General features: G+C 51.5%; 9 protein-coding genes across 9 annotated transcripts; 4 read left to right on the forward strand and 5 right to left on the reverse strand.

Annotated features, from left to right (window-relative positions):
* Positions 1 to 1,880: 1,880 nt before the first annotated feature.
* On the forward strand, positions 1,881 to 5,829 carry P152DRAFT_512687 (uncharacterized protein; the record flags this gene model as incomplete). Its single annotated transcript, XM_033682761.1, has 2 exons — positions 1,881 to 3,095; positions 3,148 to 5,829. The coding sequence occupies exons 1-2, from the start codon at positions 2,121 to 2,123 to the stop codon at positions 5,827 to 5,829; spliced, it is 3,657 nt and encodes a 1,218-aa protein (XP_033535925.1). The 5' UTR covers positions 1,881 to 2,120.
* A 1,468-nt stretch (positions 5,830 to 7,297) lies between these two features.
* On the reverse strand, positions 7,298 to 7,733 carry P152DRAFT_472071 (ankyrin; the record flags this gene model as incomplete). The annotated part of the gene is made up of 2 exons (XM_033681126.1): positions 7,298 to 7,535; positions 7,582 to 7,733. The coding sequence occupies 2 exons, from the start codon at positions 7,731 to 7,733 to the stop codon at positions 7,298 to 7,300; spliced, it is 390 nt and encodes a 129-aa protein (XP_033535926.1).
* A 273-nt stretch (positions 7,734 to 8,006) lies between these two features.
* On the reverse strand, positions 8,007 to 8,258 carry P152DRAFT_383065 (ankyrin; the record flags this gene model as incomplete). Its single annotated transcript, XM_033675772.1, has 1 exon — positions 8,007 to 8,258. A coding segment is annotated over one exon (252 nt), but the record flags the coding sequence as incomplete, so codon positions are not given.
* Positions 8,259 to 10,057: 1,799 nt separating this feature from the next.
* Positions 10,058 to 11,479, reverse strand: P152DRAFT_465185 (purine and uridine phosphorylase; the record flags this gene model as incomplete). The annotated part of the gene is made up of 4 exons (XM_033680616.1): positions 10,058 to 10,458; positions 10,527 to 10,828; positions 10,863 to 11,048; positions 11,454 to 11,479. The coding sequence occupies 4 exons, from the start codon at positions 11,477 to 11,479 to the stop codon at positions 10,058 to 10,060; spliced, it is 915 nt and encodes a 304-aa protein (XP_033535928.1).
* Positions 11,480 to 12,486: 1,007 nt separating this feature from the next.
* Positions 12,487 to 14,509, forward strand: P152DRAFT_456535 (uncharacterized protein). The gene has a single exon (XM_033679027.1). The coding sequence runs from the start codon at positions 12,756 to 12,758 to the stop codon at positions 14,385 to 14,387; it is 1,632 nt and encodes a 543-aa protein (XP_033535929.1). The 5' UTR covers positions 12,487 to 12,755; the 3' UTR covers positions 14,388 to 14,509.
* Positions 14,510 to 16,407: 1,898 nt separating this feature from the next.
* P152DRAFT_472075 (Rcd1-like protein) lies at positions 16,408 to 17,425 on the forward strand (the record flags this gene model as incomplete). Its single annotated transcript, XM_033681127.1, has 4 exons — positions 16,408 to 16,546; positions 16,596 to 16,751; positions 16,809 to 17,184; positions 17,239 to 17,425. 4 exons carry the CDS (start codon positions 16,408 to 16,410, stop codon positions 17,423 to 17,425), a joined length of 858 nt encoding a protein of 285 aa, XP_033535930.1.
* A 1,746-nt stretch (positions 17,426 to 19,171) lies between these two features.
* On the reverse strand, positions 19,172 to 20,053 carry P152DRAFT_512692 (uncharacterized protein). The gene is made up of 2 exons (XM_033682762.1): positions 19,852 to 20,053; positions 19,172 to 19,798 (listed from the first exon to the last, which is right to left on the reverse strand). Exons 1-2 carry the CDS (start codon positions 20,026 to 20,028, stop codon positions 19,493 to 19,495), a joined length of 483 nt encoding a protein of 160 aa, XP_033535931.1. The 5' UTR covers positions 20,029 to 20,053; the 3' UTR covers positions 19,172 to 19,492.
* A 2,474-nt stretch (positions 20,054 to 22,527) lies between these two features.
* Positions 22,528 to 24,433, forward strand: P152DRAFT_432097 (oxidoreductase 2-nitropropane dioxygenase family). Its single transcript, XM_033677431.1, has 3 exons — positions 22,528 to 22,876; positions 23,077 to 23,338; positions 23,395 to 24,433. The coding sequence occupies exons 1-3, from the start codon at positions 22,864 to 22,866 to the stop codon at positions 24,221 to 24,223; spliced, it is 1,104 nt and encodes a 367-aa protein (XP_033535932.1). The 5' UTR covers positions 22,528 to 22,863; the 3' UTR covers positions 24,224 to 24,433.
* P152DRAFT_432098 (homogentisate 1,2-dioxygenase) lies at positions 24,164 to 25,840 on the reverse strand. Its single transcript, XM_033677432.1, has 2 exons — positions 25,645 to 25,840; positions 24,164 to 25,594 (listed from the first exon to the last, which is right to left on the reverse strand). Exons 1-2 carry the CDS (start codon positions 25,710 to 25,712, stop codon positions 24,319 to 24,321), a joined length of 1,344 nt encoding a protein of 447 aa, XP_033535933.1. The 5' UTR covers positions 25,713 to 25,840; the 3' UTR covers positions 24,164 to 24,318.
* Positions 25,841 to 26,135: the final 295 nt, after the last annotated feature.

Below are 26,135 nucleotides of genomic sequence, written 5' to 3' on the forward strand. Positions count from 1 at the left end.
GGTCGACTTGGACTCTTTTCCTTTTCTTAGACAATCCGCCTATGTCTTCCAGTGATTTTTCGAGCTTTGCAACTTGCGCTTTCAGTGCTGCGATTTCGACGTTCTTCTTTGAGAGTGCCTTGGCCAATTTCCCCTGTAAACCCCTGAAATCCCGTCCAGACATATCCTCAAACTTTTTCCCCGTATACACGTCTTTTGGGCCTTTGGGTGTATTAAATATATAATCATATATGGGCTCTGGGGTCACATGACGTTGTATAGTATGGTTCTCGTTTAATTGGGTGCTATTTAATACTTTGTGTGGGTTGAATGGGCAGATTCCGGTGCCTCTGAACCCAGCGCGGATATTATGGTTTATCAAAGCTTCAATGCGGGATTTATTATAAATGTTTATAAAATTATGCTTCTTAACTGGGGCAGAGTCGTCGAGGGAGCTCAATTGGGTTAATTCCTTGCGATATTTACTCTTCAGGGCCGAAAAACAAGCGACATCTAGGGGCTGAAGCAGATGGGAGCAATGGGGAGGGAGATATAGGACAATTACCTTATTATCCTTACACATCTTCATGAACTCGACCGTCGCGTGCGATCCGTGCCCATCGCAAATTAGGAGACGCCATTCCGTACGGTCTTTTGGTGCGGTCTCCGGGAGGAACTTCTTCTCCAACCATTTGAGCCCGATTTCGTTTGACGTCCAGGCGTTCTCTGAAACTGTCCAATGCCAGTCCTTCGTGCTCGAGAGATCCGCAGGGAACCACGTAGATTGGAGGTTTTTGCCCTTGAAGATGATGAGCGGAGAGATCGCGCGGCCAACGGCTGAAATGGCCTCAATGACGGAGACCCACTCGCGGTCCTCCGGAGTCTTGATATAGGTCTTTTTCCTGCTGTTCTTCCCCATCTTTTTCTCTTGTATTGGTGCTAAGACACGCCCATTTACGCCGCACCCAAGCGCAATCCCGTGCTCGTCGAAATTCCAGATATTCTCCGTTTTGATGTGAAACTGGTCGATCAGGCTCTGGAGAAGGTTGAACCAGGCCGCTATGATTTCCTTGGACGAACAATTTACGCGGGAAGCTTCGATTGATTTGCCCACCATAGTTTTTATATGGGGATTTCGCTTGAGGAATCCGTCCACCCAGTTCTTCCCGCAAGGCGTGTGGTCACCATTTTCGCGGGCAATTGCTTCTGCCATTTGACGAACCCTGCCGTGGGAGGGGGCATTCGAAGCCCGGTCTTCCAGGGCTATCCATTCCGCTAGATATCGTTCTTGTACAGGAGACAGCTTCTGGAGCTTTTGAGCACCAATTTGGTGCGATTGGCGGTCGTTTTGGAGGCGCTTTTGGAGCGTGGAGTAGGTAACACCGTACTGGTCCGCGCACTTATGTATAGAGTCAAATTCTTTATTAATATAAGCCTGAATCGCGAGCTTTATAGCCTCTTCATTAACTGGAGGCATTTCGACACAGTTACAGCATGATTGTGTGGTGGTAGATGTATTTTATTGATCTGTCTCATCTCCAGATTGAAGGGATTTAGTTGGTTACAAAGTGGGGTGGTTACAAACCGGGGGTCCTGTCTTATTTGCTTTTTTTCAAATGAAAACCGCCCATATAGGTTGACGCATAGCATACGCTGTGATGGCGGACATGATGCGATAGGATACATAGTAAGTTGATAACGCCTCTAACCATGGCAAGGAGATTTACACTCGGATCTTTACACGTAATTCCCGGGGTGAGGCAGCAAGGCGACAAGACAGCAACCCGTTTTCTCCCAGCCCGTTGTCGATCTCCTGCGCAATTGACGATCGGTACGGGATCAGGCCTATTGATGGATTTAACCCTTTACTTCAGCTATTGTTCTCTTTCTTTCCTATCCATCCTCAATTTTCTTGCAACGACTATACCTTGACCCATCGGACCATCTCGAGTTCTCGAATCTCCAAGCATCCAGCGCAGTGGTAATTACATAGTAGACATGAGCTCACCCTGCTGATGGAACGAGCCCCTGACCGAACCCCGGACCTGCATGGGACTACACTGGATTGGCTTCGTTTCCGACTCCGACGTTACTCCCCGCCCGTTTCGTCTAAAACGTAGTCTTTTTCTTTTCGCTTCTCGATGACTTCGACTTTGCAATATACCCTGTTTCCGGCTCCAAAGTTCCACCCTCCCTACCATGTGCTGCAGACGGGTACGCACAGCAGAGAGCATAGCTTGACCAGCTCGTCAACCACCAGGCCTCCGCAATTGTTGTGTCCCAGTCCCGACATGCCGTCCACCTCGACCACCACGTATCTCGACACCACCCTCCACACTCTCCCGCCCTCTCTCCCCTCGCCGACCTTCACCAACCCCGACCTTATCCTCCCTGATATATCCCATCTTTCCCGCTCCGCATCCACGCCGTCTCCACCCCCATCCGCCGACCTCCCACCGTCGCCGTCGCATCTGGTGCGCCAGCTCAAATCGCAGCCCTCAACTCTCTATAACGCGCCACGGTCCGCTGCCCCCGCGCCACCCACCACGTTCAACTTCTCGTTCGGTGAGCGACGGAGCCATTCCGCGCTGGGAGTGCGCACGCGGACGCCATCTGTCGCGCGACCGGGAGGACGACCCCTGAGCGACATCGAGGAAGTGGACGTCGCCAATCCTCGGGGGTTCGCCGGGCTTCCGGTCCGGACAGGGGTCGCGTTCGATCCCAATTCGACATCGCGCGATGCAACCAACGGCGCGGATCAGGGAGCAATTAGAAATGGGTTTGCGAGCGGGTTTTGGAAGGCGCGCGAGGAGAGGTTGCGGGAATCAGAGGGCGCGACGGGACATCAGAGGGCGCTGAGCGATGCGTCGAGCTCGGTGCATAGCGATGATCTAGAGAATATGGAGTGGCCGGGTTTTGACAGCATGGTTGAAGAAGAGGATGATAAGAATCCCGCCAAGGAGAAGCCGTCGAAGCAGGTGAAACCGTCAGGGAGCGATGACGAGGCGGAGTGGAGCGATCCGCAGATGCGAGGGGACGAGGATGATGAGGATTCGTCGGCGAGCTTGAGCAGACGAGCGGATATTATCCTGGCTAACGCGAAGAAGAGGCTAAACGTAAGCATTCTCTCCCGCCGGTTCAACGAGATATGAACTAATGTACATGTAGCTGATGGAAGGCAATCTTCGCGGCGCGCGTCACTCTCTTCTGGTCACTCCCGCGAGGTCCTCGAGCCCAAACCAGCCTCTATTCAATCCCTCCCGACATTCAACAATCGGACCTTTGGGGAACAAATCTCGTCAATACTCCTCCCCACTAGCAACAAGCACAGCCTCCCAGCGCCATTCCCGTGTTTACAGCGAAACCATCGTTCCTCCCCTCCCCTCCCCAACGCACTCTCCGCAGAACTCCCGAGGCAACATTGTTAAAGAGACAAGGTCGACCAGCGCGCTGGCGGCATCCTCAATCGACTCGTTCATGGATCGGAACCTTGCGATCCGTAATGCTCGAAGCCACGAAGTCATGCGAGATAGCCGGCTACGCAACTGGGTTATGAGCGAAGATCGCCAGTACCATACCTCGACTCCGTCTTCGCCACCACCGGCCCTCCCACAGCTTCAGTATTCTTCGAAACCTAGCAATTCGAGTCTCCGTCATGCCCAAGAACCGCTACCGGAGTCAAAAGACGCCTACTCCCCTCAGGTGCAATTGACTCCGTCACCTGGAGCGCCAGCGGCTCCGACCAAGGCTTCTTCAAATAATACCTCTCATCCTCGCGTTTCTCATACCCATACCTCATCCACGACCAGCACCGCCTCCTCTCTGCAACTTCAAATGCAAGATCTCAAGGGCCGGATCTCCTCGCTCAAGCGGCGCGCTGCCGAGGAGAAATCCAAGCGCTACAGCCTACAGGCCGCGCGGACTCCATCCCCAATCAATACCGCCGAGACGTGGTATCAAAGCGCCGAGACCTACCGCAGCGGGACCTGGGGCATTGGGCAAGATGCCGGGATCGGCTGGAGTATGAGCACCGCGGGATTCCGGCCCGAATCGGCGATGAGCGGGACGCAAGGGGAGATGACGGGACCGCCGGTGGGCGTGGTGACGCCGGCGGCGCATTCGCGGCAGACGAGCCGATCGGGCGTCAGCTTCCTCGAGGATTCGTCGATCGAAGTGAAGAGTCAGGTGGGGAGTGCACAGGGCTCCAATGTCGAGTCCGCGGGAGGGTCGGCTGTGAAGGTCGGGGCAGCGGAGGAACGGCCGAAGACGGTGGTCGAGGTTGGGGGACGGATGTTTCCTTTGAAGAGCGGGTCGAGCCGGTCGACGTCGAGAAGTTCGTCTAAGCAGCCCCTGATTATAGCGGCGCTAGCTGCGCCCGAGGTACAGCTGCCTTCGTCCGAAGTTCAGGAAGAGGTGGTGGAGGAGACCGAGCAAACGGCTGAAAAAGAGACCCAGCAGTCATTCCTTGATGGTCCAGAGGAAACTAGAAGCGATTCTACTACGATATCAGTCGAAGAAGAACCGCCCACCCTTCCTGTATCCGAGCCTGAAGTAGAGGTCGAAGTCGATCAAGAACAAGACGATCTTGATGAAGACACAGCTGATGAAGACTCTGAATCGGAGTATGAATCAGCATACGGAGATCCGCTTCACTCCGACCCTCTCAATGGCGAAGAGGACGCACTGGCCCTTCTTGACGCAGAGGAGGCCGAGCATGGCGGGCCTGTCATCGCACCACGCCACGAAGACCGTGCGGATGCATTTGACTATGAAAATTTTTTCCTGCATTCCGCCATGGGCACCTACTCGCGAGAGCGGAGAAACAGCAGTGACAGCTGGCGGAGCGGTAGCGGCAGCGAGAGCGACACTGGAAGCGATGGCACTGCCCGAGCTCCCAGTGTTAGGGGCGATGTGGAAGCTCGAGAGACTGAGAGCGACCACTCCACCGAACCACCGACTCCACGCGCCGTCCCGCCCCAACCCGCTCGCCCTATCACTGCCATCTTCACCCACGTACCCGGAAGCAGTCCCACGAAGCCAGGGTTAACTCCTTCCTCCACCCTTGCCGCGCAAGACCCGTTCCCACTCCTTCCCCCACAACCCAACTTCCTCCACGAACGCTCTCCCTCCGGCGACTCCATCTCCACCCTCGCAACCTTCATGACTGCCACCGAAGGCAACGAGTCCGACGATGACGACGCAAACAACACCCTCGACGCCATCGCCCGCGACACATTCGGCCTCGGCTGGTCGGCGCCTCAAGCCGCCAGCGCGCCCGCCCCTCATCCCACCACCACCAACGCCCAAGGCGAAACCACCGTCCAAGGCGGCCGTGGCAACGCCTGGGCCCAGCGCCGCCACAACTCCACCTCCCCCCCCACCATCGCCTCGCCGCGCCGCAGCCCGACGCAAAACCTCCACCATCCACTCCTCCCCGCGTTTCAGTCGCCGGGGAAACCCGCTGCGCCGCACGCAGACCACCATATGCCTACAGCCGCGCAGTCGCCGCGCGCGATCCCCCTCCCGCCCTCCCCGCAGCACTCACCCCCAGCCGCGCGCACGAACCTCATGGACCAGATCCCCGTGACGTTTCCGCTGCCGGAGGCGCCGCCGATCAGCACGGAGGAACTGGTGGCGGTGATGTTGGGCCCGGGCGGGTCGTGGGAGGGGGGAGAGGGGGAGCGGGAGGCGTTGGGGATGTTGGTGGAGGGGATGAGGAGGGCGGTGGGGGAGTTGGGGGGGTTGGTGAGGGAGGGAAAAAGGGAGGGGGATTATGAAAGGAAGGAGTGGAGGAGGAGGGTGGCGTGTGCGGGGGAAGCGTTGGGGGAGAGAAGGGATGAGGTATTATAGGGGGAGTGAGGGGATGGTTTCGGTGTCGACATTTTACTTTCTTGCGTTCGAGCGTGGCTCGACGCTATTAGGCGATATACCCAGCAGATATATTATATTCATTCTAATTATTACGCAGCATAGCTGTGCATTCCCTCCACTCTATGTCTTGTTCATATCTGGTTTGGTCGAGACCTGGGGCATCAGCATTCTCATACTCTGGATATGGCCACATGATTTATGGCATACAAATGTGGTGAGGCATGACTCGTTATCGTCCCGAACTTCGGATTGGAGTAACTTAAATGTTGCGCTACTAATAGTTACAAGAAATTGGAGATACTATTGCCCTCTCACTAAAAATACTTGATTGTCGACACGGCAACAAAAACAAAACACACAGCAATGGGAGTTCCCCGTAACTCTCCCGCCGGTATAAACGAGGTCGAAATCAGAGGGTCAATAACGCCGAAAGACGAGGGTCCGCCGAAAATACTCTCCCTACAGCCATAGTAAGGATTGTAAATATGCTCTTTCTCCCTATCGAAGAGGCTTGGAGCGTAGACGGTAGACCCAGACAGCAGGATGCTATTGGGACCGTGCCGTGGATCGTAAGCTGCTGCAATCTTTTTCAGTCCATTATTCATTTCTTCAGTCGCTTTACTTTATTCGGCTCTTCGCTCTCAGACGCAGTCAGTCACAGTTTACAGGGCTCTCCTTCAATTACAGTTTCATTGGCTCGGCCGCAATCCCCGTTATCAACGCTCCAAGAGCAGCAGAAGCCCTATATATCTATGAAAGCAGCGTTTTGAGATATGGCTCCACGACGCTCCATCCAAGAGGGTAAAGCCAAAGAATAATAGGCAAGGAGCTTCTAGCCGATTTACAGAGCAAGTCCCTCGACGATACGGTCCCGGTTTCGAACAGCACTGTATGGATATACAAACGCGGCTACGCTATGAGGCTCTTTAAAGAGTAGATATTCCTCGATCTTATTATAATCTATACCGAAATCCTCTAGATATGTTTGCGACGTTCTGCATCGCGAGCCGGACGATGCCTGGTTACCTCTTTCTAGCTCTTCACCAGAGGTGGATTTTGCTTAAGACACCTGTCTCGCCTATCTTAAGACCTGTGTCTCAGACACCGCGGTCTCGGTGACTGTCCTGGGATATCAAGAATATGAAGAAACCGGACAGGTTACTCGAGAATCAACCGTCCTAATACTTTCGAGAGCTCTTATGTAGGAAGGAGACGAAGCAGTCCTTACACCCAAAAGAAGTAAAAACCAGCACACTCAGAACTAATGAACTCTCGTAAACACTAGTAGTAAATGAATTACAGGGCCAGTTTGGGAGGTTGCAAACGTAACGTCCGCCCTTCACTCATATAGAAGTATAATATCGTCACTGCACTAGGTTGTTTACGATTTGCCTTCGCTTACTAGTATCTCTAACGGACTCCTGCGCCGAAAGCTGGTCACGACTGCTCAAGATGATAATCGTTCAGACATTGCCAAGAGCGTTGGATCGCCTTCCCACTTAGCGTCATCGGCCAGTAGTAGCTTGACCACCGTCTCGTGGCCTCTATCGCCGGCGACTTGCAGCGCTGTGCCGTAGTGACCGCCTTGCGCGTGGACGTCGGCGCCGCGCGCCAGCAGCCGCTCGACCTCCTTCTCGTGGCCTCTATGGCTGGCGGGCGCCATGCGCCAGCAGCCGCTCGACCACCTTCTTATGTCCTTCAGCGCTCGCGGCTTGCAGCGCCGTGCCGTACTGTCCGCCCTGGGTGTGGACATCGACGCCGTGCGCCAGCAGCCGCTCGACCACCTTCTCATGGCCTCCAGCGCTAGCAGCTTGCAATGCCCTATCGTAGACTCCGCCTTTCGCGTTAACGTCGGCGCCGTGCACTAGCAGCTGCTCGATCATCTTCTCGTGGCCTCCAGCGCTAGAGGCTTACAGCGCCGTGCCGTAGTGACCGCCTCGCGCGTGGATGTCGGCGCCGTGCGCCAGCAGCCGCTCGACCACCTTCTCGTGGCCTCCAGCGCTAGCAGCTTGTAATGCCGTGTCATAAACTCCGTCTTTCGCGTTGACGTCGGCGCCGTGCACTAGCAGCTGCTCGATCATCTTCTCGTGGCCTCCAGCGCTAGCGGCTTGCAGCGCCGTGCCGTAGTGACCGCCTCGCGCGCTGACGTCGGCACCATGCGCCAGCAGCCGCTCGACCACCTTCTCGTGGCCTCCAGCGCTGGCGGCTTGCAGCGCCGTGCCGTACGATCCGCCTTGCACGTTGACGTTGGCGCCTTGCGCCAGCAGCCGCACAGCCACCTTCTCGTGGCCTCCAACACTGGCGGCTTGCAGCGCCGTGCCGTAGTGTCCGCCTTGCGCGTTGACGTCAGCGCCGTGCGCCAGCAGCCGCTCGATTACCTTCTCATGGCCTTCAGCGCTGGTGGATTGCAGCGCCGTGCCGTAGCGTCCGCCTTGCGCGTTGACGTCGGCGCCTTGCACCAGCAGCTGCTCCACTGCGTGTATCAACCCTCCGAATGAAGCATGATATAACGCTGAAGCAGGATATTGGCTCTCAGTTGGCTCATCCTCCCATGGTCGATCTGGGTCATAGAGCCTATAACAATTCCAATAGGACTGTGGGTGATGGCAGAGAAATTGAATGATAAACTCTTGTAGTCTTTCGTCCTTCCCTTCCGCCACTACGGCGTGGCGCATCCAATACCTTGCGCAGTATTGCGCGAATGGAAAGCTCTGTCGAATCTCCTTGATCGAAATTTTTCAGTTTAAGTATAACAGATATGCAAGTCAAACCGTCGTAAGTGATGTTTTGGCAGTAATTTCCTGGAAGCTTTGACTGAAATTGTTGTTAAGTCGGTTTGACTTCAGGTATTCTTTGACCGAGAAATGTGCTAGCTGAATTTCTCCATACTTGCCATCCTCATCGTAAGACTCTTTTCGATTGGATATTACAACCACTAAACTGGAGCAATAACGTGTGATCTCGCGAGAATCAGGCATTCGACAAATTTGGATCGAAGTATAGACTGCCCTCCGTATCCACTGCTAGAGCGTCTACCATCTCATTGATTCGTAACGGCCGCTCGGAGTATATCAAGAATTGAAGCATCCTCGTAGTATATCGCTCATATTGAGGAGGAATGCTACGCAAGATTCTAGCATAGGTCTCATCTAACGTCTGCGGAAGGGATTTAAGAGCGATTTGGAGTTGGGGATAATCTAGGCATTCTTGTAGAGCATCGAGCTGGCATGTAACCCATTGAAGCCTGGCGGCTATAAGCATCTTTTACAAATAGTTAACAGATAAATAAAAATATTATGTGGACCTACATTCCATTCGCTTTTTTTATGAGCTGTGTCTCAATCTCTTTCTGGATTCCCGGTTGCGTGCGCCATCTTTTAAACCCGTCATCTTTTGCCACTCGCTTGTGAACGTAGGCACGAATGTCATCAGCGATAAGGTCGCTCTGAATAGGGATTATGTCGCCCATACGAGCAAATTCGCTAATGATGGACTCGATGTCTTGTACTGGCTGACTTGTCACAAGAAGATGGACGTTGCTTTGCTCTAAGATTCGGAGGTCTTTGAACCAATCGAGTAATCCTTCAGTCGGAGACCCTTTCCGCGTGCCGCATTCGTCAAGGGCGTCAAGGACAATAGACACTTCTTGAACCTGCTCTGCCATGCTCAAGAATGTCTTACATAGTGACTCACACGACGGTTGTCGATCTCCGTCTTCACAGGAGGAATAGAGAGTCTAACTCTTTCAACGTTTCTCCAGATCTGGAATAGAGCTGACTGATTAGTGACCGGATCATACCATCTAATGTTTGCTTGGACATATCGTTGAAGTCAAAGTATAAATATAAGAGGGGCTGACACGGGATGGTCCTCCCAAGGTCTTCAATGATGGTGGAGCTAAGGATCGTCTTGCCACATCCAACAATGCCATAGAGCCACAAGAACGAGTTTCGCTGTGTCTTCCATTTTATGAAGTCCTCGTTCTACAAGAACAAATGGCCCGTATCCTTCTGGCGTTGCTAGATGGCTTTGTTGTAATTTGTTGATGGATCTGGTGACGAAAGCCATCTTGCGATTTTCGCATGCCTCTGCTCAGATCCCAAGTCTTGAACAGCATTTTTTGCCTCATGAATATCACCGCGTATTTCAGCCACATGGTGCTTAACTAGGTTCCGTTAACAGAATGAAATTCATACGGTCTAGTCTACTAACTGATGTCAGCAATCCTTTTCTCAGCCTCCACTTGATTGGGAGCAATTCGGAAAAGAATTGCCTTGGCATACGCAGCTGCCGTCATTGCTGCGTACCCTTGCCACTCCTTGTTCTTATGCGAGTCCGAATAGTAGTCGCATATCCCGCGAATAACTAGGCACGGAAGGTGATTCATTAACCCGGCTGCCTCCATTTCAAAGCACAGGACCTCTTTCTCCTTTATAAGGTTGTACCGGATATTAGCATCCTTCATCAGCGTATTGGCTAACGCAATCACACCATAGTGTATTACGGGATTGTCCTCGTCTTCATCTCGCTGACGCCGATATATCAACTTTGATGGATCATCTCCGCACACCTTCGCGCAGCTTGATTCATCATTTTCGGGATGGGTGACTTTGCTTAGGTACAGTTTGTCACTACTTGGATCAGGACGCTTATACTTCTTCCTCATCTTCGGATACTTCTCCAGAATAGCGTCAATTGCATTGTTAACTGATGCCCGTAAGTCTCATGTTCAGCCTCGAGTGTATTCATCGCCGTGCGAAGGACCGTTGGCGGTTGGTTCAAGAATCCAGTCGTTCGAAAGCGTTGGTTTTGTATCGCATGACCGAAGTCGTACTGGAAAACACCGCCAGTCTTGTAGGGAGCACTAACGACTATGTCACCCAGACGGATATCATGCCCATATCTCCTGCTCGGTGCCCCACCACCGACACCGACCATCAAGCCGATTCTGACATTAGGAAAGGTATGCACCATGTCTCTCGCAACGGTTGCTGCGGGGGATAGACCCGTACCCGCCTTTGGGTAGAACCACGATGACGCCATTGTGTTCTCCTATTCTGCCCAATGTGTAGGAATTGTTGTCGTTCGGTGGGACGGATGTCGGCCCGCCGTGCTTTTCGTCGAGGAAAGTCGCCGCCGCAGCAAGTTCTATAGAGAGGGCGCAGATCCAGCCGACCGTATAGGATTCGTGTGCAAAACTTCGTTTAGAAGCAGTGGTTCGGGGTGGTTCGGGGTCATCGTGGTCTGTTTTTCTCTTCTTTTCTGGCCCTTGCTCACTCTCAGGCATGTGTGTTCTTTTCTGTGGTGCCTAAGCAATTTCGTGATTCGTCTTCCCCTTCTTTTCTTGTCCTCTAGCTCTCTCAGGCTTGAGTGTTCTCTTTTGTGCTGTTTGACCAGCTTCACCACACTCTGTCCTGTTTTTCTGTTCTCTTTGACTGAACTCTTGCGTACGATTTCTCAAATTCATCGTAAAAATGTCTAACTACCTAGAGGATATAAGATCCTCGATGCAAATTTCCGGATTCGATTGGTTAATCAATCTTGGTCATTGCGGTGTTCTCTTCGATTCGGGGTAGTTATCAGGAAGATTTAGTCGCTCCGACTTTTCAATATGATGCCAGGCGCTCATCACCCTTTAAGAAGTAAATTGCGCTTCACTGAAAGGGTTGATGGAAATGTAGTGTAGATTTCTAGGAGAAGGTAAAGAAGATAAGGGCCCCGTAAGTCTCCCGACTTGTCATCTAGCGTTGCCTTTCTGCCATCAACAGCACGACTTTCCAGGGCTGTCGTATTCCCTCTGCAGGAGAACCTATTGCTTCCGTGATTGATTTCACCTAATTTCAACATATTCCTGTAGTTTGTACGCTCGTTAAGGATCAAAATCAATCAACACTTTCAATTCTTGGTAATCGAGTGCTCTCCTGCTGAAATCGCATCTCTAGATCACCTGATCAAAGGAACAGCTATTTTCTCACAACAGGACCGGTCCAAGAACCGACACCAGAATCACAACCTCAGATGCCAAGGTTGACCGTTGGAGTGATTTTCCGTACGAAATCGGCCGTTTTATATTCCTCATCCGATGGTTCTGAAGTGTCAGAATCTACCCAGACGTACGGCTGTTCGATTTCGAATGCCCACACACGATGAATCCCGTCTCTTCCCATCCATCTAACAATCCTGTGGTAGTCGGAATGCACCGTCGAAACCCTTCGACCCAGATTCCGTTGCTGGCGTGGCCACCGCCACTGGGCTCATGGATGATTGAGAACGGTTTGATCGTACTGTGTACGGAGTATCTGGTCGAAGGTGTCGAGATCGCTGCTGGTATGCTTTGTTGTCCAATCGTCGCAGAGGGTAGACGTGTTGATAGTTTTGGCGTGTCTATCCACACGGAAGCAATAGGTTACGTGACGAAGAATGTAAAGTGCTTGTATTTCTGTAAGAAGTAGAATACCGAACGGGGTAGATATACCCATGACTAAGTAATAGCCGAGGCGGGGAAACGAATGACTAAGTAATGACCTCAGATCTTGAAAATACGCCTGCCAAGATAGGCTATTCCCTTTTAGGAATGAGAATAAACCTTTACTATCAATTATTTTTCCCAGTTCCCAATTCCCATCAACCCAAATCCCATGATCCCAATTCCCATGATCCCAATTCCCATGTAGTATTTTCTTTCTATTTTCTAACTATCCCTTGGAAGTTGGCAGCGCTACTTAGGCTTGGAACTTTAATGTCGAACCTGCCCGCCAGTCGCCAACGCTGAGCAACCATTTGTTGATTTGATCGGACTTCGCACCAACACTCCTTCCATGATCCATCCATAGTTAATATATCCGGCACCTCCCTACACATACGTGATACACTTCCCTCTTTCCACTTCCATCTTTCCACTTCCTATGGATCCGCGAGCTGCTCCTCTCCAGAAGAGCAGGCGGCAGCTCGCAGCCGATCCTCAACGCGAGTCCTCTATAAGGCCCGACCAGGCAGCTCGCCCTCGAAGTAGCGCAAGATTTCGAGCCAAAGATTCTATGGAGTCTTCCGTTTCCCACGCTCCCCAGCCTGTCCAAGCATCACCTATCCGTCCTGCACGTATCTCTCCGCCGGCCCAGACCAAGCGGAAGCGTTCGCAAGAAGACTCTAAAGCTGAAGCTGACAAGCCAAAAGGCGAGCACGTTGCGAAGCAGCCCCGAAGGCTTCTGCCCCAACTCGAGCTCTCGGAGAAGAACCTACGGAAATTCAATGGGGAAGAGATGGATTCCGCAGTCAATAATGCTACGGCTCTGAAACGGTCCTCGTCACAGCGTTCTATAGCCAGGTCATCAGAAACGGGCACGGTCCGATCCAAATCGTCGTCTAACTCCATCCCCTACTACCGCTACCATGAACTTGCGACCGCTGGGGTCTATATCCACACCGATCCGCCTGCCGACATACAGGCCGCTATCAACGTCATTGTCCAAGGTCAAGTCTCCACGGAGCGCCGCACCGAACTCCACGCCATAGCCCAAGGACTCTATGACGGCTGCAAGAAAGCAGTCAAAGCCGCGTGTAGCGAAAATGACTTCCTTGTGCTTTTCCAGATTGCACTCGTGGCTATGGACCACAGCCGCCTCTGTCTCTGTACCAATGCCGACTGGCGAGAGGAGATTAAACCAACGATCCGCAAGTCAGATTTGAATTTGAGTTTCTTAGCAGATTTCAACGCCATGCCTAGTGACCAGCAACATGGGGACACGTCGGCTTCACCACTGAAACGCCAGAAGCAGGATGCTGCCCCGACGCCCATCTCCTCCAGGCCCTCTGGGGCCGGCACATTGGATTCCACTCCAGAAAACCAGCCACTGGAATCGGACATCATGCACCCTCCAGCCCCCGGCCCCCTGGAGAAACCCAAAGAGCGGTCCCCGATCAAAACGCCCCGTCCCGACATATCCATAGGCATACAAGGCACGGCTCTCATTTCCGCGCTCTCGTCGCAAATTCTGGACAACACCCGGGCCATGCTCTTCCTTGACCAGCTGCAGAACACTATGAGGCGCCGCGAGCGAGGCGGGCCGGAAGAACCGCTCTTGATCGCCGTGCCCACGAAACGTGCATCCGATCTCGTCTTCCCGTTTGCTATCGTCGAGGGCAAGGGCTATTCGACCGGCAAGCAAGTCTTCGAGGCCCAGAACCAGGCTGCAGTTTCCGGAGCTTCTGGTCTGAGGATACAGGTTGATCTGAATGAGCTGGTTGAACGCGCCACAAGTTCCGATATTCCACCCGTACCCTCAGGCACTGCGCCCGAACTCTTCTTTTCCGTCTGCACCGAGGGCCCCTACCACGAGCTCTGGGCTCACTATACTTATATTGAAGATGGTGTGCGAAATTTCAGCCAGATCCTTTTGGAGATTTGCAATGCACTGCTGCTAAAGAGCGTGGAGAACTTTCTTGTTGTGCTAGATCTGGTGTTGGGTTGGGGTACAGGGCAGTTTCTGGAATCCGTGGCAGAGCGCCTGGGCCAGGTAGCAAAGAAGGCGGAGGCTTAAGTATGATAATGCGAGGGACAAAATCTCATTTCGGGCACAAACGTATGCCCGGCTTCTTTATTCAATACGCTTAAGCATCCTGAAGAACAGAAGAACACCAAAACATTACTAAAATATTCATGCTTTTCAGCATATCTACAAGCTTTCACGAATCTGGTCTAATGCAGTTATGAAGTCATCTCGCCTCAAATCAACTTATCCTGAATCTAGCCAACTCAACGCGATAGTAATATTCATTCTCCACGCTCAGACCTTCTAGAAGTTTTCTTAGTATCTGTAAGAATACATCTTCCTTTGCCTATCTCCTCCCCTTATTCCCATCATTATTGTTAGCCATTCTGGCCATACCCCGCAAGGTGCAAGGCCTACATAATGGAACACACCCACGTAAACCCACAGTAATGGTAGGCAGTTGATATAAGATCTGGGGTTCTAAAGAAGGGGTATTATCGCTTCGCCATTGCGTCGCATACGCTTCCTCAGGCCGATGAACCAACAGAACCATCATGAGACATATTATAGCAGCATGTTGCGTCCTACTGTACAGTACAAGTATTGCAGAAATTGGAAAGGCGATCCAATTGACGGAGCAGAAGTGCTGGAGCAATAAAAAAAAGTTCCATAGAGCTACGTATGACCTGCCGCAATGAATACGAAGAGCAACGGAAGAACGAAATTAAAATGCGTTCATGCAGCTTTGAGGCTGGGACATGAACCAGGCTGGTAGCGGCGCCACGATCGCCCACTTCACCATCACAGCCTTGAACCTTTCGCCGCTTTCGTGGCCCGTCCTCGCTCGTTCCGGTTTTCCTCTTGCAAACCTCGAACCGCTGTTCCAGCACCATCGTTGCGCCGTGTAGCAGTCCAGGCAGTTCTCCTCCACCACAGTGCATCGCACCTCTCAAAGCGAGTACCAGTACGCCACAGATCTGGCCAAATGGGGGTGGACCATGCATGATGTTTCTGAAACCATGAAACCTGTGGTCAGTGGGGTGGTCCCGGTTTTGAAAAAGATGGGATACAACATAGGCAGAGACTTCGGGGCATTAGGAGGCCATTTAACTTTATAACTATCGAGAATAATATTGATAGGGGTGGTATGCAAGATATGGATTATGGATATGCAGACCTTGGTCAACGAACTGACATCAAGGGGAACAATAGAAAAGAATAATATCTTCACACATCTGAGACAGTACTCCAAATGAATGAGGGACTGATTTGAAATGCTGATGGTCTATCCGGAGTGGAAGAGCCTGGCGACCTTGAAGAATGCTTCGCACTCCCAGGAGTCGAACTCCAGCAATCGTTGTCCTCCTCTCCCTTCACGTTAACTTTCTAAGGCTATAGAATAATGGCAGCTCAGTATCTGCCAATATATGGGAATAGATATACGCGAGCCTGAAATAAATAGCGATGTTTCGTTACTACAGTTCCAAGTTTCTCATGATGAAACGATGTTGTGTTGTGAGATGTTAGTTGACACCTTGCTACCTGGCATTGCTGCCTGACCATGGCTATTTCCCAGTCACGTGATGAAACCCCTGGACTCCTCACGTGACATTGGAATAAGCCAGAACCCGGGAGGCCGGGAATGGCTGATGATTATATAATCCATTAGGCAACAAGGCACATCCAAGTTCGACTTCACATCGCCGCACCTCCTCGTCCCACTTCCACCATCTCGTTCATTTTCACCCTCCATCTGCCTTTACTTAGTTTCTCCGACGAGACCAGAAGCTTAAGGTCTGTCGGAGGAGAGTCTTGTCTTGCCATTGATTCCACATCCCCCGTTCCTTACCGCTTGGCAGCTCAGAACATGCTCTCGGGTCAGCACGTCTTCTCTCACCAACACCAGTATCCAGACTGGCCGCAGTCGGGCCACCACCATCCGAACCAGCATCACGCTGCGCAGCAACATGCGGGAGCTGGACATTTTGGTCGGCCAGCAGCGAACAGTGTCTCCAATTCTATAGTCCCAAGCCTGGCTGGCAGTGATCTTCCCACTGAGCACGCCAATATGAGCGACGAGAACCGCCGGGTCCTGGATTGGATCGCGAACTTGATGAACCCTAACACGCGCGAGACGGCATTGCTGGAATTGAGCAAGAAGAGAGAACAAGTCCCAGAATTGGCCTTGATCCTCTGGCACTCTTTCGGTACGTGTACCTGACCGGTCTGCGAAACCCTTATTGACACTTTGGAAAGGTGTGATGACTTCGCTCATGCAAGAGATCATTTCTGTGTACCCTCTTTTGAATCCTTCGCAACTCACTGCTGCGGCATCGAACCGAGTTTGCAATGCGCTGGCTCTTCTTCAATGTGTTGCATCCCACACGGACACTCGGCAACTCTTCCTGAATGGTAAGCGCTGGCCGCCACTGTAACATCCAGCACGACGCTGATCCTCATCCGTTGCAGCTCACATCCCACTATTCCTTTACCCATTCCTCAACACCACCTCGAAATCTCGACCGTTCGAATACCTACGACTTACCTCCCTTGGCGTCATCGGTGCTTTGGTCAAGAACGACTCGTCAGAGGTGATCAATTTCCTCCTCACCACCGAAATCATTCCTCTTTGCCTTCGAATCATGGAGACAGGATCCGAATTGAGCAAAACTGTGGCGATCTTTATCGTCCAGAAGATCCTCCTTGATGACATTGGCCTTGCGTACATCTGCCAGACATACGAGCGCTTCTACGCGGTTGGCACGGTTCTGAGCAACATGGTCCAGCAGCTGGTGGACCAGCAGACTGTGAGGCTGTTGAAGCACGTTGTCCGTTGCTTCCTCCGGTATGTTCTACTTCAAGCATATCCGCCCAGCGCTCAAACTAACGTAGCCCACAGCCTGAGCGACAATGCTCGTGCACGAGAGGCTCTCCGTCAATGCCTCCCAGAACCGCTCCGTGACGCTACCTTCTCCGCCGTATTGCGAGACGACGCGGCTACCAAGAGATGCTTGGCCCAGCTCCTTATCAACCTCTCCGACAACGTCGACCACCCCGGGCCTCCGCTTCTTTCGCAACATCAGTGAGCGGACTACGCCTGGATCGAGCGAGTGATGCACGAATATTCAAGAGATCAAAATCTGCAGTCCACGCACCTCTTGAATCGCAAAACGGAGGCTAGGAATTACGAGCCCATAGACGCTTCAAGCGGAGGTCTTATTAAGATATCCTGCATAAGTCCGGTGCTTTAGGTTGGTTTGATGCAGGTTGACTTCAACTGTACCATCATGATTTTATACCCCGGGTCTAACGGATTGCATAACTGGTTCATGGTCCATATCGGGCTGGCAGGAAGCCAATGGGAGTTACGGCTGGTGGGCGTCGCCAACTGCCTTGCATGAGACGCGGTCTAGGGGCTTGTTTGGCCATCAGAGCCAACCAGGATGGATAACCCCTTGGGAATGTCCCACTGGATTCAAGATATACTTGGAAGGTTCCTCGTGGCTGAATTGGCAACTACGATTGCTTTCAAATTTAAGTTCGCTCTTGTATTTCAATTTGAAAAGATGGTTTTTCCTGATTAGAGTCGGATTCTGAAATTCCGTGAAATCACACTACTTCATCTTGAACGAGGTAGTGTGTCCTGATCGAGAATTGCAAGAGTCCGGCGATACGGCTCTCCGAATTAAACTCGATATGATATTGGGATCACAGCAAGAATATGTCCTCAGTCCCCGAGATAATCAAAGTCGCCATGTATACCTTTTCATAACGCTAACCCCGATGCAGAACAGTAGACTATTTGAAAATATTTCCTCCTCTCCAGCTGTTCCCATCCAGAGTAGACGAATTGATGGCGCTAGATGCAGGATACACCCCAGCCCTGGTAAACGTGGAAGATATTATAGTACACTTTCCGACTTGCCTCAAAGGAGTACCATACATGGCGTTTCTTCATACTACATATACGGTGTATGCAAAATATAACCAGGAATATAGCAATTGAGTTAAGCTCTAGAGATACGTATACTTCGGCGCCATTTTCGGCAGCCCTGGGTGATATCGCGTTTTTTATAATTCTGTCTCCTAGTAGCGTCGTCTCTCCATTCACCTCCTCGACTTAGCATTAGCCATTATGTTACAATAAGGGGTAGTATACAGGACGGGATTTCGGCATGGCCAATTTCCATTCCCCGATATCGATATCAACGCATCCCTGGCATGGGAAACCCAATATGTCCCACTTCAATACGTGGTTCTTGTATATCCTTCTGCGTCACAACAATGCTGCTATATGCGCCGCAACCCTCTAGTGACGCTTCATAACTCGGTCCCCTGATATACCGCAATCGATCGTAGCGAGCAGTCCGTTCGGTTCTATTTATAGGTCCAATACCCTTCGCATCCCACTAGGCCATCTCTGCGCCTATCAAACGTAGGTGGAATATTCTATCATGGGAGAAACCAGGACTTTTCGGGATAGAGCCGGTTCGCAATATGCCTGTCCGGGCGGATGTGTCGGTCGTTTCGGAGAAGCGGTTTCCGAAAATTTAGTTTTCGAAGTAGACCGTATCATTTTCAAGTCGGAGGTGCGACGGAAGTCTCATAGAACAATGCCCGACAACGAGCGCTATTCACTATATTCGCAGTGGCTACTTTGATTTTCTCGAATGCCTCATCAGGTTCCGAAATGCCTTTGTCATCTCCTTCTCGCACTGGACTGACGAAGCCAGTGCTGCTGGGGGCTTCGTAGTGATGCATTACCTCGGGGTTGACCAAGATGCACCGCAAGTTGCCCGTCAAGCATTCATGTGCTAACTTGGCATCGAACGCTTCGTTTCCTCCGCTACCAGCATATAACAGGATCTTTTGCGCACTGCTTTTGGTGACACCATACCCGAATGTGAATACGGGCCGCACTGGCTTTTGAACTCGACGGTGACCGGACGTGATGTTCCCGATCCAATACTTTTCGACCAGTCATCATAGAGATTAGTGGGGATAACAGTCCTATCCGCATATTCGAGGTACTTTGTCCCTGCCTCGTCCGACTGCTCCCCGCAATGTCAGATCCACAAAACGTCCCAGTGGCCACCGTACGGGCTCTTGTCTGTTGATGATGTATTTGTGAAATTGCGCACGTTCTGCGAAATTTAGATCATCTGGTGGCGGATATCCAGGTCCCAGTCGACATCATCCTCAAGGACTAATGCGGTCTGAAACTGCGAGAAGACAACATATTTGAGCATGTCCAAGTGCGACAACCAGGTTGTAGCAGAGCCATGGGGTGGTTTTAGAGACCCCAAGTCCTCTTCTAGGTTCTCAAAGGCTGATATAAACTCCTTCGGGTTGCGAGGTAGAACCGGGATGTCGACTTGTAGACCGGTAAGCTGGGCTGCAGCTTGGATGCCTTGTATACGCCATCCGCGGCGTGAAGAGAGTGCGAGAATCTTTTCGAACTAAATGGAAGACGGTCACTGGATGGTCGGTACTTCTGCGATGATTCACTTACACCAAGCGTTTCGTTCGATGCGGAGTCTCTAAGATGAGGCCCATGTGTAAGTGCCGTTCCTAAACTGCTGGTCGTGCTTCGATGGAACCATAATTCGGTGCAAAATAAGAGTAAAACGGCAGCACCAGTAAGGCAGTGTTTTAGCTTAACCAAAGCAACCGGGCTGAGTCTCATCATGTTTGAAGAGACAATTATTATGACTTGTTGGAAGATTGATAGGGACAGACGATATAGGTAGATCGAGAAGAATCCAAAACGAGAACGTGTAATTGACAACTTGGATAGTGAGAAGATCTGCCAAAGACAAAAAATACTCAATTAATCACATTATGGATGTGACAATATGGGTGAATGACTGAACATAATAGCCAGAAAGTTGCATCATCATCACGGTGCTGATATATTTAACAGAACGAGGAAACCTGCAGAACCGAAGAGAGACGGACGTCCTTTGTGATATATAGCTTCCGAGCCCAATTGAGATATAGTAATGGACCGATCAAGATTCGTGGAAATGCAGGAATACGACGTACATGGTTGATGATCCTCTTGGGCCTAGATTTAATCTAATATCATGAACTTTGCGACATCAGCACTTACATATTGGCCAAGCCCTTGAAAATCCCATGTACGCTAATTAGTAAGTTCAACATAATAAACGGGCTGTATCACCCGATAATTAGAAGCCATTCCATTTTAACTGTACCTGTAATCGGAAGGATTTCCATGACACAACCCTTCATCTAAGCAGTGATAAGGATGGAAGCAAGGGATGGACTCCTTCATAGTTAGACAACTAGAATATCAAAGTTCAAAGTTCAAAAACATAATTAGGGGGCACCCAAAGGATTTGAGGATGCCCTCTTTGATTGCCTTTCCCAGTCCGTACAAGCCTACAGAGAAATAGAGAATCTTCTACTGCGCTTTCAAGGCAATTGTGGCATCATTCTTGCCGGTGTTGCTTGACCTTTCGTAACGAGTGAGCAGTGGAGGATTTTGTTTCGCAGCTGTCCTGGTTCGGAGTCTCCTAGCGTTCTCATCGAACAGTCAGGACGACGTATCCGATGCAGCTATGTCATTTGGAGATTCAATGATTCAAAAATACGACCATTGAGGCTTGACTAGCAATGCTAAGGAAGTTTAGAAATGGTGCCAGTTAATGGGATACCTGGATTCTGGTGGTCGTCGAACAGTCGAACTTATCTCTGCCGTATGGTATGGATATGACTCAGCAGTTTCTGACAGGTCGACAACCACTCTCGAATCTCTTATTTCAATTCCAACTCATCATTTCCATGATTTACTTTACTTGCGTAACCGCACTCTACGTCATCAATTCCATCATTTCACTATACCTAGAAATACTGGTAAGAGCAAGGAATCGGTAGAAGATCTAGAAGGAGGGGCAGTTCATACCTTCGGTTTCCCAATACAGTTAATCTTCCAGGGGAACTGTTTCGATCTGAGTTGATGGCAATAATCGATCTTCTTCCTATCCGAAGTCACGCGCCATTCTTTTTCTCTACCATTCAATAAAAAACAGCATCTATATTGGCAACACCAGATCTGAGCCTGAATCGAAATCAGGCGGAGGCGTGAGTCCTTAGGCTCCAGGCTGCACTGCAGTGTGCCGTATCGACTACGCCGCTCTACGGTGTACGACATGGATGACCTCCAATCACCGCCTCACTCTAGGCTGTTATCTCCACAAATTCGGATAACGTCGTCCATCAACTGTGGGCGACATCGAGCTGGAGAGCGAAACGGTCCATAGGATGCGGTCTGTTCCTCGTTTTAGTTGTTCGTTACAACATGGCTGTCTGAGTGGTGTGTAGCATTGTCACCATGGCTGCAATGCGTCGATGTGCACCACTTAATCTTGGCAGCGTCAAGATAGCATGAATCCAGCATTGAGAGGGGGCTGCGCAGTCTTGAAGATGTTCTACATTCCGAACCTGAACCTGAAATCATCTTCCTCTCTCAATCTTATTCTTATATGTCATTAGTTTGCGATACGTGTATACCTCGTCTCATAGTTATTATGCGCAACGCGCCCGAAAAGTCTCCTTGAGTCCTGGATATTTGAGACCAGCCATGAGCTTCACGAATGACATATATTGGCATCAGGCTCTAGCCGCGGTCGCAACTTCTCCGTCAATAACCCCAGCGCCTACTGCTTCTTTGTACCAACGTGAGCTTCCTGCTGAGCTCATCGGCTACACGATACAGGAGTCAACGTGTGTTTCGATTGATCTTCATCCTCTGGGAATGTTAATACTAAGATAATCCAGGGACTCCTTTCTGGTGCAAGCTGAGCTCCACGCACGCGCTAACCTGCCACATTTGTATGAGACTCTTAGTTTGAAGTAACAGAAGAGCCGAGTGATCCAGTCAAGTGCGACTTGGTCCAATCAATACAGATATTTCAAGGATAAATTTCCAGAGTATCCTGGCCTTAAACAAGGAACGTTAACGGGGACAGGAGAGAGGCGATATCAGTGACAATAATACTCGATGAGAAATTTCCAAGTGGTGACATGGATTATCGCATTCAGGTGGAAGGCCACAAGGCAACATGGCATCAAGGCACCGAGGCAACAAATCGGTACATCTCCCCATGTCGATGGAGGTATCGAAATATGAAGACATAAGGTATTATCAAGAAATTGTCCTAGAATTTAACTACACCGCAGCGGATAATAATAATATCTTTGTCCCTTTGGAAAACTATGCCCGAGGATCGAGTTCCCCCTTCGGGATCTAACGTCAGCGCTGCTGCCACACCATAGGGACTGGTACTAACTCTCCGCTCCTGGACGATGTACCTCTGCCGTGCATTGCCTCGGATACCGGTATCGCGAAGGACGAGTAGGAGCTTGAGCTCTACAAACATAATCCTCGCTGCTGGTTGCTTTCTACTTCGATATTGAAATATAAATTTTTACTCATTATTCAAGTTTGTGGTCTTGCTTCGCTGTACATTATTTCCAACTCGGTTCCACATCTTCCGATATGGCTTCTCAACGTAAGTCTCACCCCACCCCTGAATGCAGAGTTCAGTCTGGCGCCTTGGTTGCGAAATAGTTTGTCTCCATTTGCATTGTCACTGCAGTATTTATATCACAATATTTCGATGTTTAAGGAAGCATGAAGCACTTCGAGGTTTTTGTTCAATAATATACTTCATTAAACGACGGCTTGGAGAACCATGCTAACACGAAGCAGAACAATTGAAGACTCCTCTTACGGAGCTGCTCGGTATCAACCACCCCGTCCTTCTCGCCGGGATGGGTACCGTAGCATCTCCTAAGCTCGCTGCTGCTGTCACCAATGCTGGCGGTTGCGGTGTCATCGGTGGTGTTGGCTACACCCCGTCCGGTCTCCGGGAGCAGATTGCCGAAATTAAGGCCAATTTGATTGACAAGAACGCGCCATTCGGTGTGGATTTGTTGCTCCCCCAGGTCGGCGGTACTGCTCGCAAGACCAAGTATGACACCCAGCATCTGATAGTGCCATAGAGCGGTGCCGCTAACATGCCATCAGCTACGATTACACCAAGGGCAGCCTCGACGAACTAGTCACCATCATGATCGAGACCGGCGTCAAGATCTTCGTCTGCGCCATCGGCGTTCCCCCCGTGGCGATCGTCAAGCGCCTCCACGCCGCCGGCATCTTGTACATGAACATGATCGGCCACCCCAAGCACGTCGCCAAGTGCATCGCCGCCGGCGCCGACATCATTTGCGCCCAGGGCGGCGAGGGTGGCGGCCACACCGGAGACGTTCCCACGAGCGTGCTGATCCCGGCCGTGGTGGAGCTGGTGAAGGGGCACCGCAGCCCGCTGACGGGGGCGCAGGTGCAGGTGGTCGCGGCCGGTGGGATGTACTCCGGGCGGTCGCTGGCGGCAGCGTTGATGCTGGGCGCCACCGGGGTTTGGGTGGGGACGCGGTTCATCATGGCGACGGAGGCGGGGGCGTCGAAGTACCACCAAGAGGCAGTGAAGACGGCGAACCACGATGATTCGGTGCGGTCGATCATCTACACCGGGCGGCCGCTGCGAGCGAAGAGGAACGCGTACGTGGACGACTGGGAGGAAAACCGCGCGCAGGAGATCAAGGACCTGACAGCCAAGGGCACCTTGCCGGTGGGGAATGATTTGGAGAGGAAGGATCTAGATGCCAAGCATAAGGAGTGGGTGGAGGAGTACTGGAACCCGCAGTTGATGGGCAAGGTGGCGGCAGTGCTGGACAAGGTGCAGCCCGCAAAGGAAATCGTGGATGAGATTGTTGGGGAGGCTGTGAAGGTGATTGCGGAGGGCAATTCTCTGGTTGTCTATGCCAACCATCCGTTGAGGTTCAAGGCCCAGATGTAATTTGGCGCTCTATCAAGATTGAATAGCGACGTTTCAGCTACGGTATCTCCATATCGAATTGTTTGACAGCTGGCCCATTTGACATATAAAGCGGTTTACAGTTTTGGTACAGTTTCTACCTTCTTTCCCGACGCCTTCAGAGCGTACTCCGAAAGTGCCATCGTCGCCTCCGTCTCGAATAGGCAGAGGAAAAACGGCCCATCATCAACTTTCTCGGGTGCGGTGCTTCGCTCCCTGGCCTCTTCATGCCGTGCTGGATCCATTCCGTGAGGAACCATCGGATTGTTGAGCAGCCCACCGAAAGGCAGAAATCTTCTTCCCTGCGACAACGGATTCCCTGGGCTCTGGTCCCCCACCACGGGGAACGCGAACTCGCTCATGCAATTTCGGTGGAAATACGGTGCCCAGTACGTACCTTCCATGACGGACCATCGAGGAGGGATGACCGCGAAATCGATTACCGCCGTTCCGGCTTGGCGATTCGACGGCGCGGTGAGGACGGTGAAGATCGAGGGGTCGGGATGATCAAATAGGACCGAGCCGAGGACGCAGAACCGGGCAAAGTCAAACTTATAGGGATAGTAGGTGCCGTTCCAGCCCACCACATCGAACGGAGTGTGAGTTTGCTTGCAGGAGAAGAGGGTACCGGCGAATTTCGTGACAATGGTCCACTCTTGGTCCGGGTGGTTGATCACGGCGACGCCGTTCTCGATTTTGCCGTCGAAGTACGCCTTGGGAACCTGGAAGTCGCGTACACCGGCCAAGGACGATGATCCGATTGGGCCGAGTTCGGGGAGCTGGAAGTGCCCTTGATACAGCTCGACGATGAGTCCCCGGGCGAGGCCAGTAGGAAGCGTGACTCGATATCGGATCCCGCGTGGAATTACGGCGAATTCGTTCTGGCGGACCAGCAACCGTCCGAGCTCGGTCTGGATGTCCAGTGTGCCGGCTTGGGGAACGATCAAATAATCACCATCCGATGAGAAGAACGCCTCATGCTCGGCCATGTCCTTGGTCGCGGAGAAAACTAAGTAGGCACATCCGGTCTTGGTGGTCGGATCGCCATTCTTCGCAATCAGTTGCTGGGACGAGACGAAGTCAGCGTCCGCGGGAACCGGGAAATTTTGCCATAGGAAGGCATTCGGAGTCAGTTTGAGCTGCTTGTCTGCCACAGACTGCTCGTTCGGAACGCTATGCGTCCCAAAGTCGGCATGGTCCAGCGAAGGGACGACGCGATAGAGCCATGTCTGCTGGTTTTCCGCTCTGGGGGCGGTGAATGAACTCCCCGAAATTCGCTCGGTATTGAGGCCTAGCGGTGGTTTTTGAGGCGAATTGATCGCGACAGGATTTGCTCCTTTCACAGCCTCAGAGCTGGGAAGTGGTCAGTCGCATTTCGCGTTGAGGTCGGAATGTAGACTCACGAATGGTAGCAGCCAAATCCCTCCAAATACTCATACTTCTCCTCTACGGCAAACTGGGTCACTGGCATAATGATGGCAGTGACTTGTATTTCCTAGGTTTGAAATTCACGTCCTACAAGGGGAGTTTCTTGGATGGGGATAGCTTCGAGAGCGCATTCAAATATGATGAATTGACCAAAAACCGGGACGACTAAACCGACCGGCACGGGATGTGGAGTATCCGACTCCGCATTCTACAGTTTCTACTTAACTTTACACCACTCCACAGTTAAGCGGACATCCTTGACTTGAACAGCCTGTTCAAGGCCCGAAAAGCATGTCGGGATAGGTAATGAGGGGACATACATCCGAACACCCCGCTTTTTGCGAATCAGCAGTCGCCGAGGGTTCACAAGCAATACATGTGCCCGAGGATGAGCGTGTCGTAACTCGCAACCGTGATATGTAAAGCGCAGAGGGGAAGTGTAGAGACGTTATAGAAACCTAGAAAC

The sequence above is a fragment of the Eremomyces bilateralis genome, assembly GCF_010015585.1.
Source record: "Eremomyces bilateralis CBS 781.70 unplaced genomic scaffold P152scaffold_5, whole genome shotgun sequence".
Lineage (NCBI taxonomy): Eukaryota > Fungi > Ascomycota > Dothideomycetes > Eremomycetales > Eremomycetaceae > Eremomyces > Eremomyces bilateralis.

Excerpts from the sequence above, each read along its gene's own strand:
- P152DRAFT_456535 (XM_033679027.1), top strand. The coding sequence starts at position 12,756 with ATGGATCCGCGAGCTGCTCCTCTCCAGAAGAGCAGGCGGCAGCTCGCA.
- P152DRAFT_512692 (XM_033682762.1), bottom strand. The coding sequence starts at position 20,028 with ATGATGAGACTCAGCCCGGTTGCTTTGGTTAAGCTAAAACACTGCCTT. Across the intron at positions 19,799-19,851 it reads CATCGAACGAAACGCTTGGT|TTCGAAAAGATTCTCGCACT; the intron begins GTAAGTGAATCA and ends TCTTCCATTTAG.
- P152DRAFT_432097 (XM_033677431.1), top strand. Across the intron at positions 23,339-23,394 it reads GGTACTGCTCGCAAGACCAA|CTACGATTACACCAAGGGCA; the intron begins GTATGACACCCA and ends ACATGCCATCAG.
- P152DRAFT_432098 (XM_033677432.1), bottom strand. The coding sequence starts at position 25,712 with ATGCCAGTGACCCAGTTTGCCGTAGAGGAGAAGTATGAGTATTTGGAG. Across the intron at positions 25,595-25,644 it reads GGATTTGGCTGCTACCATTC|CTCTGAGGCTGTGAAAGGAG; the intron begins GTGAGTCTACAT and ends ACCACTTCCCAG.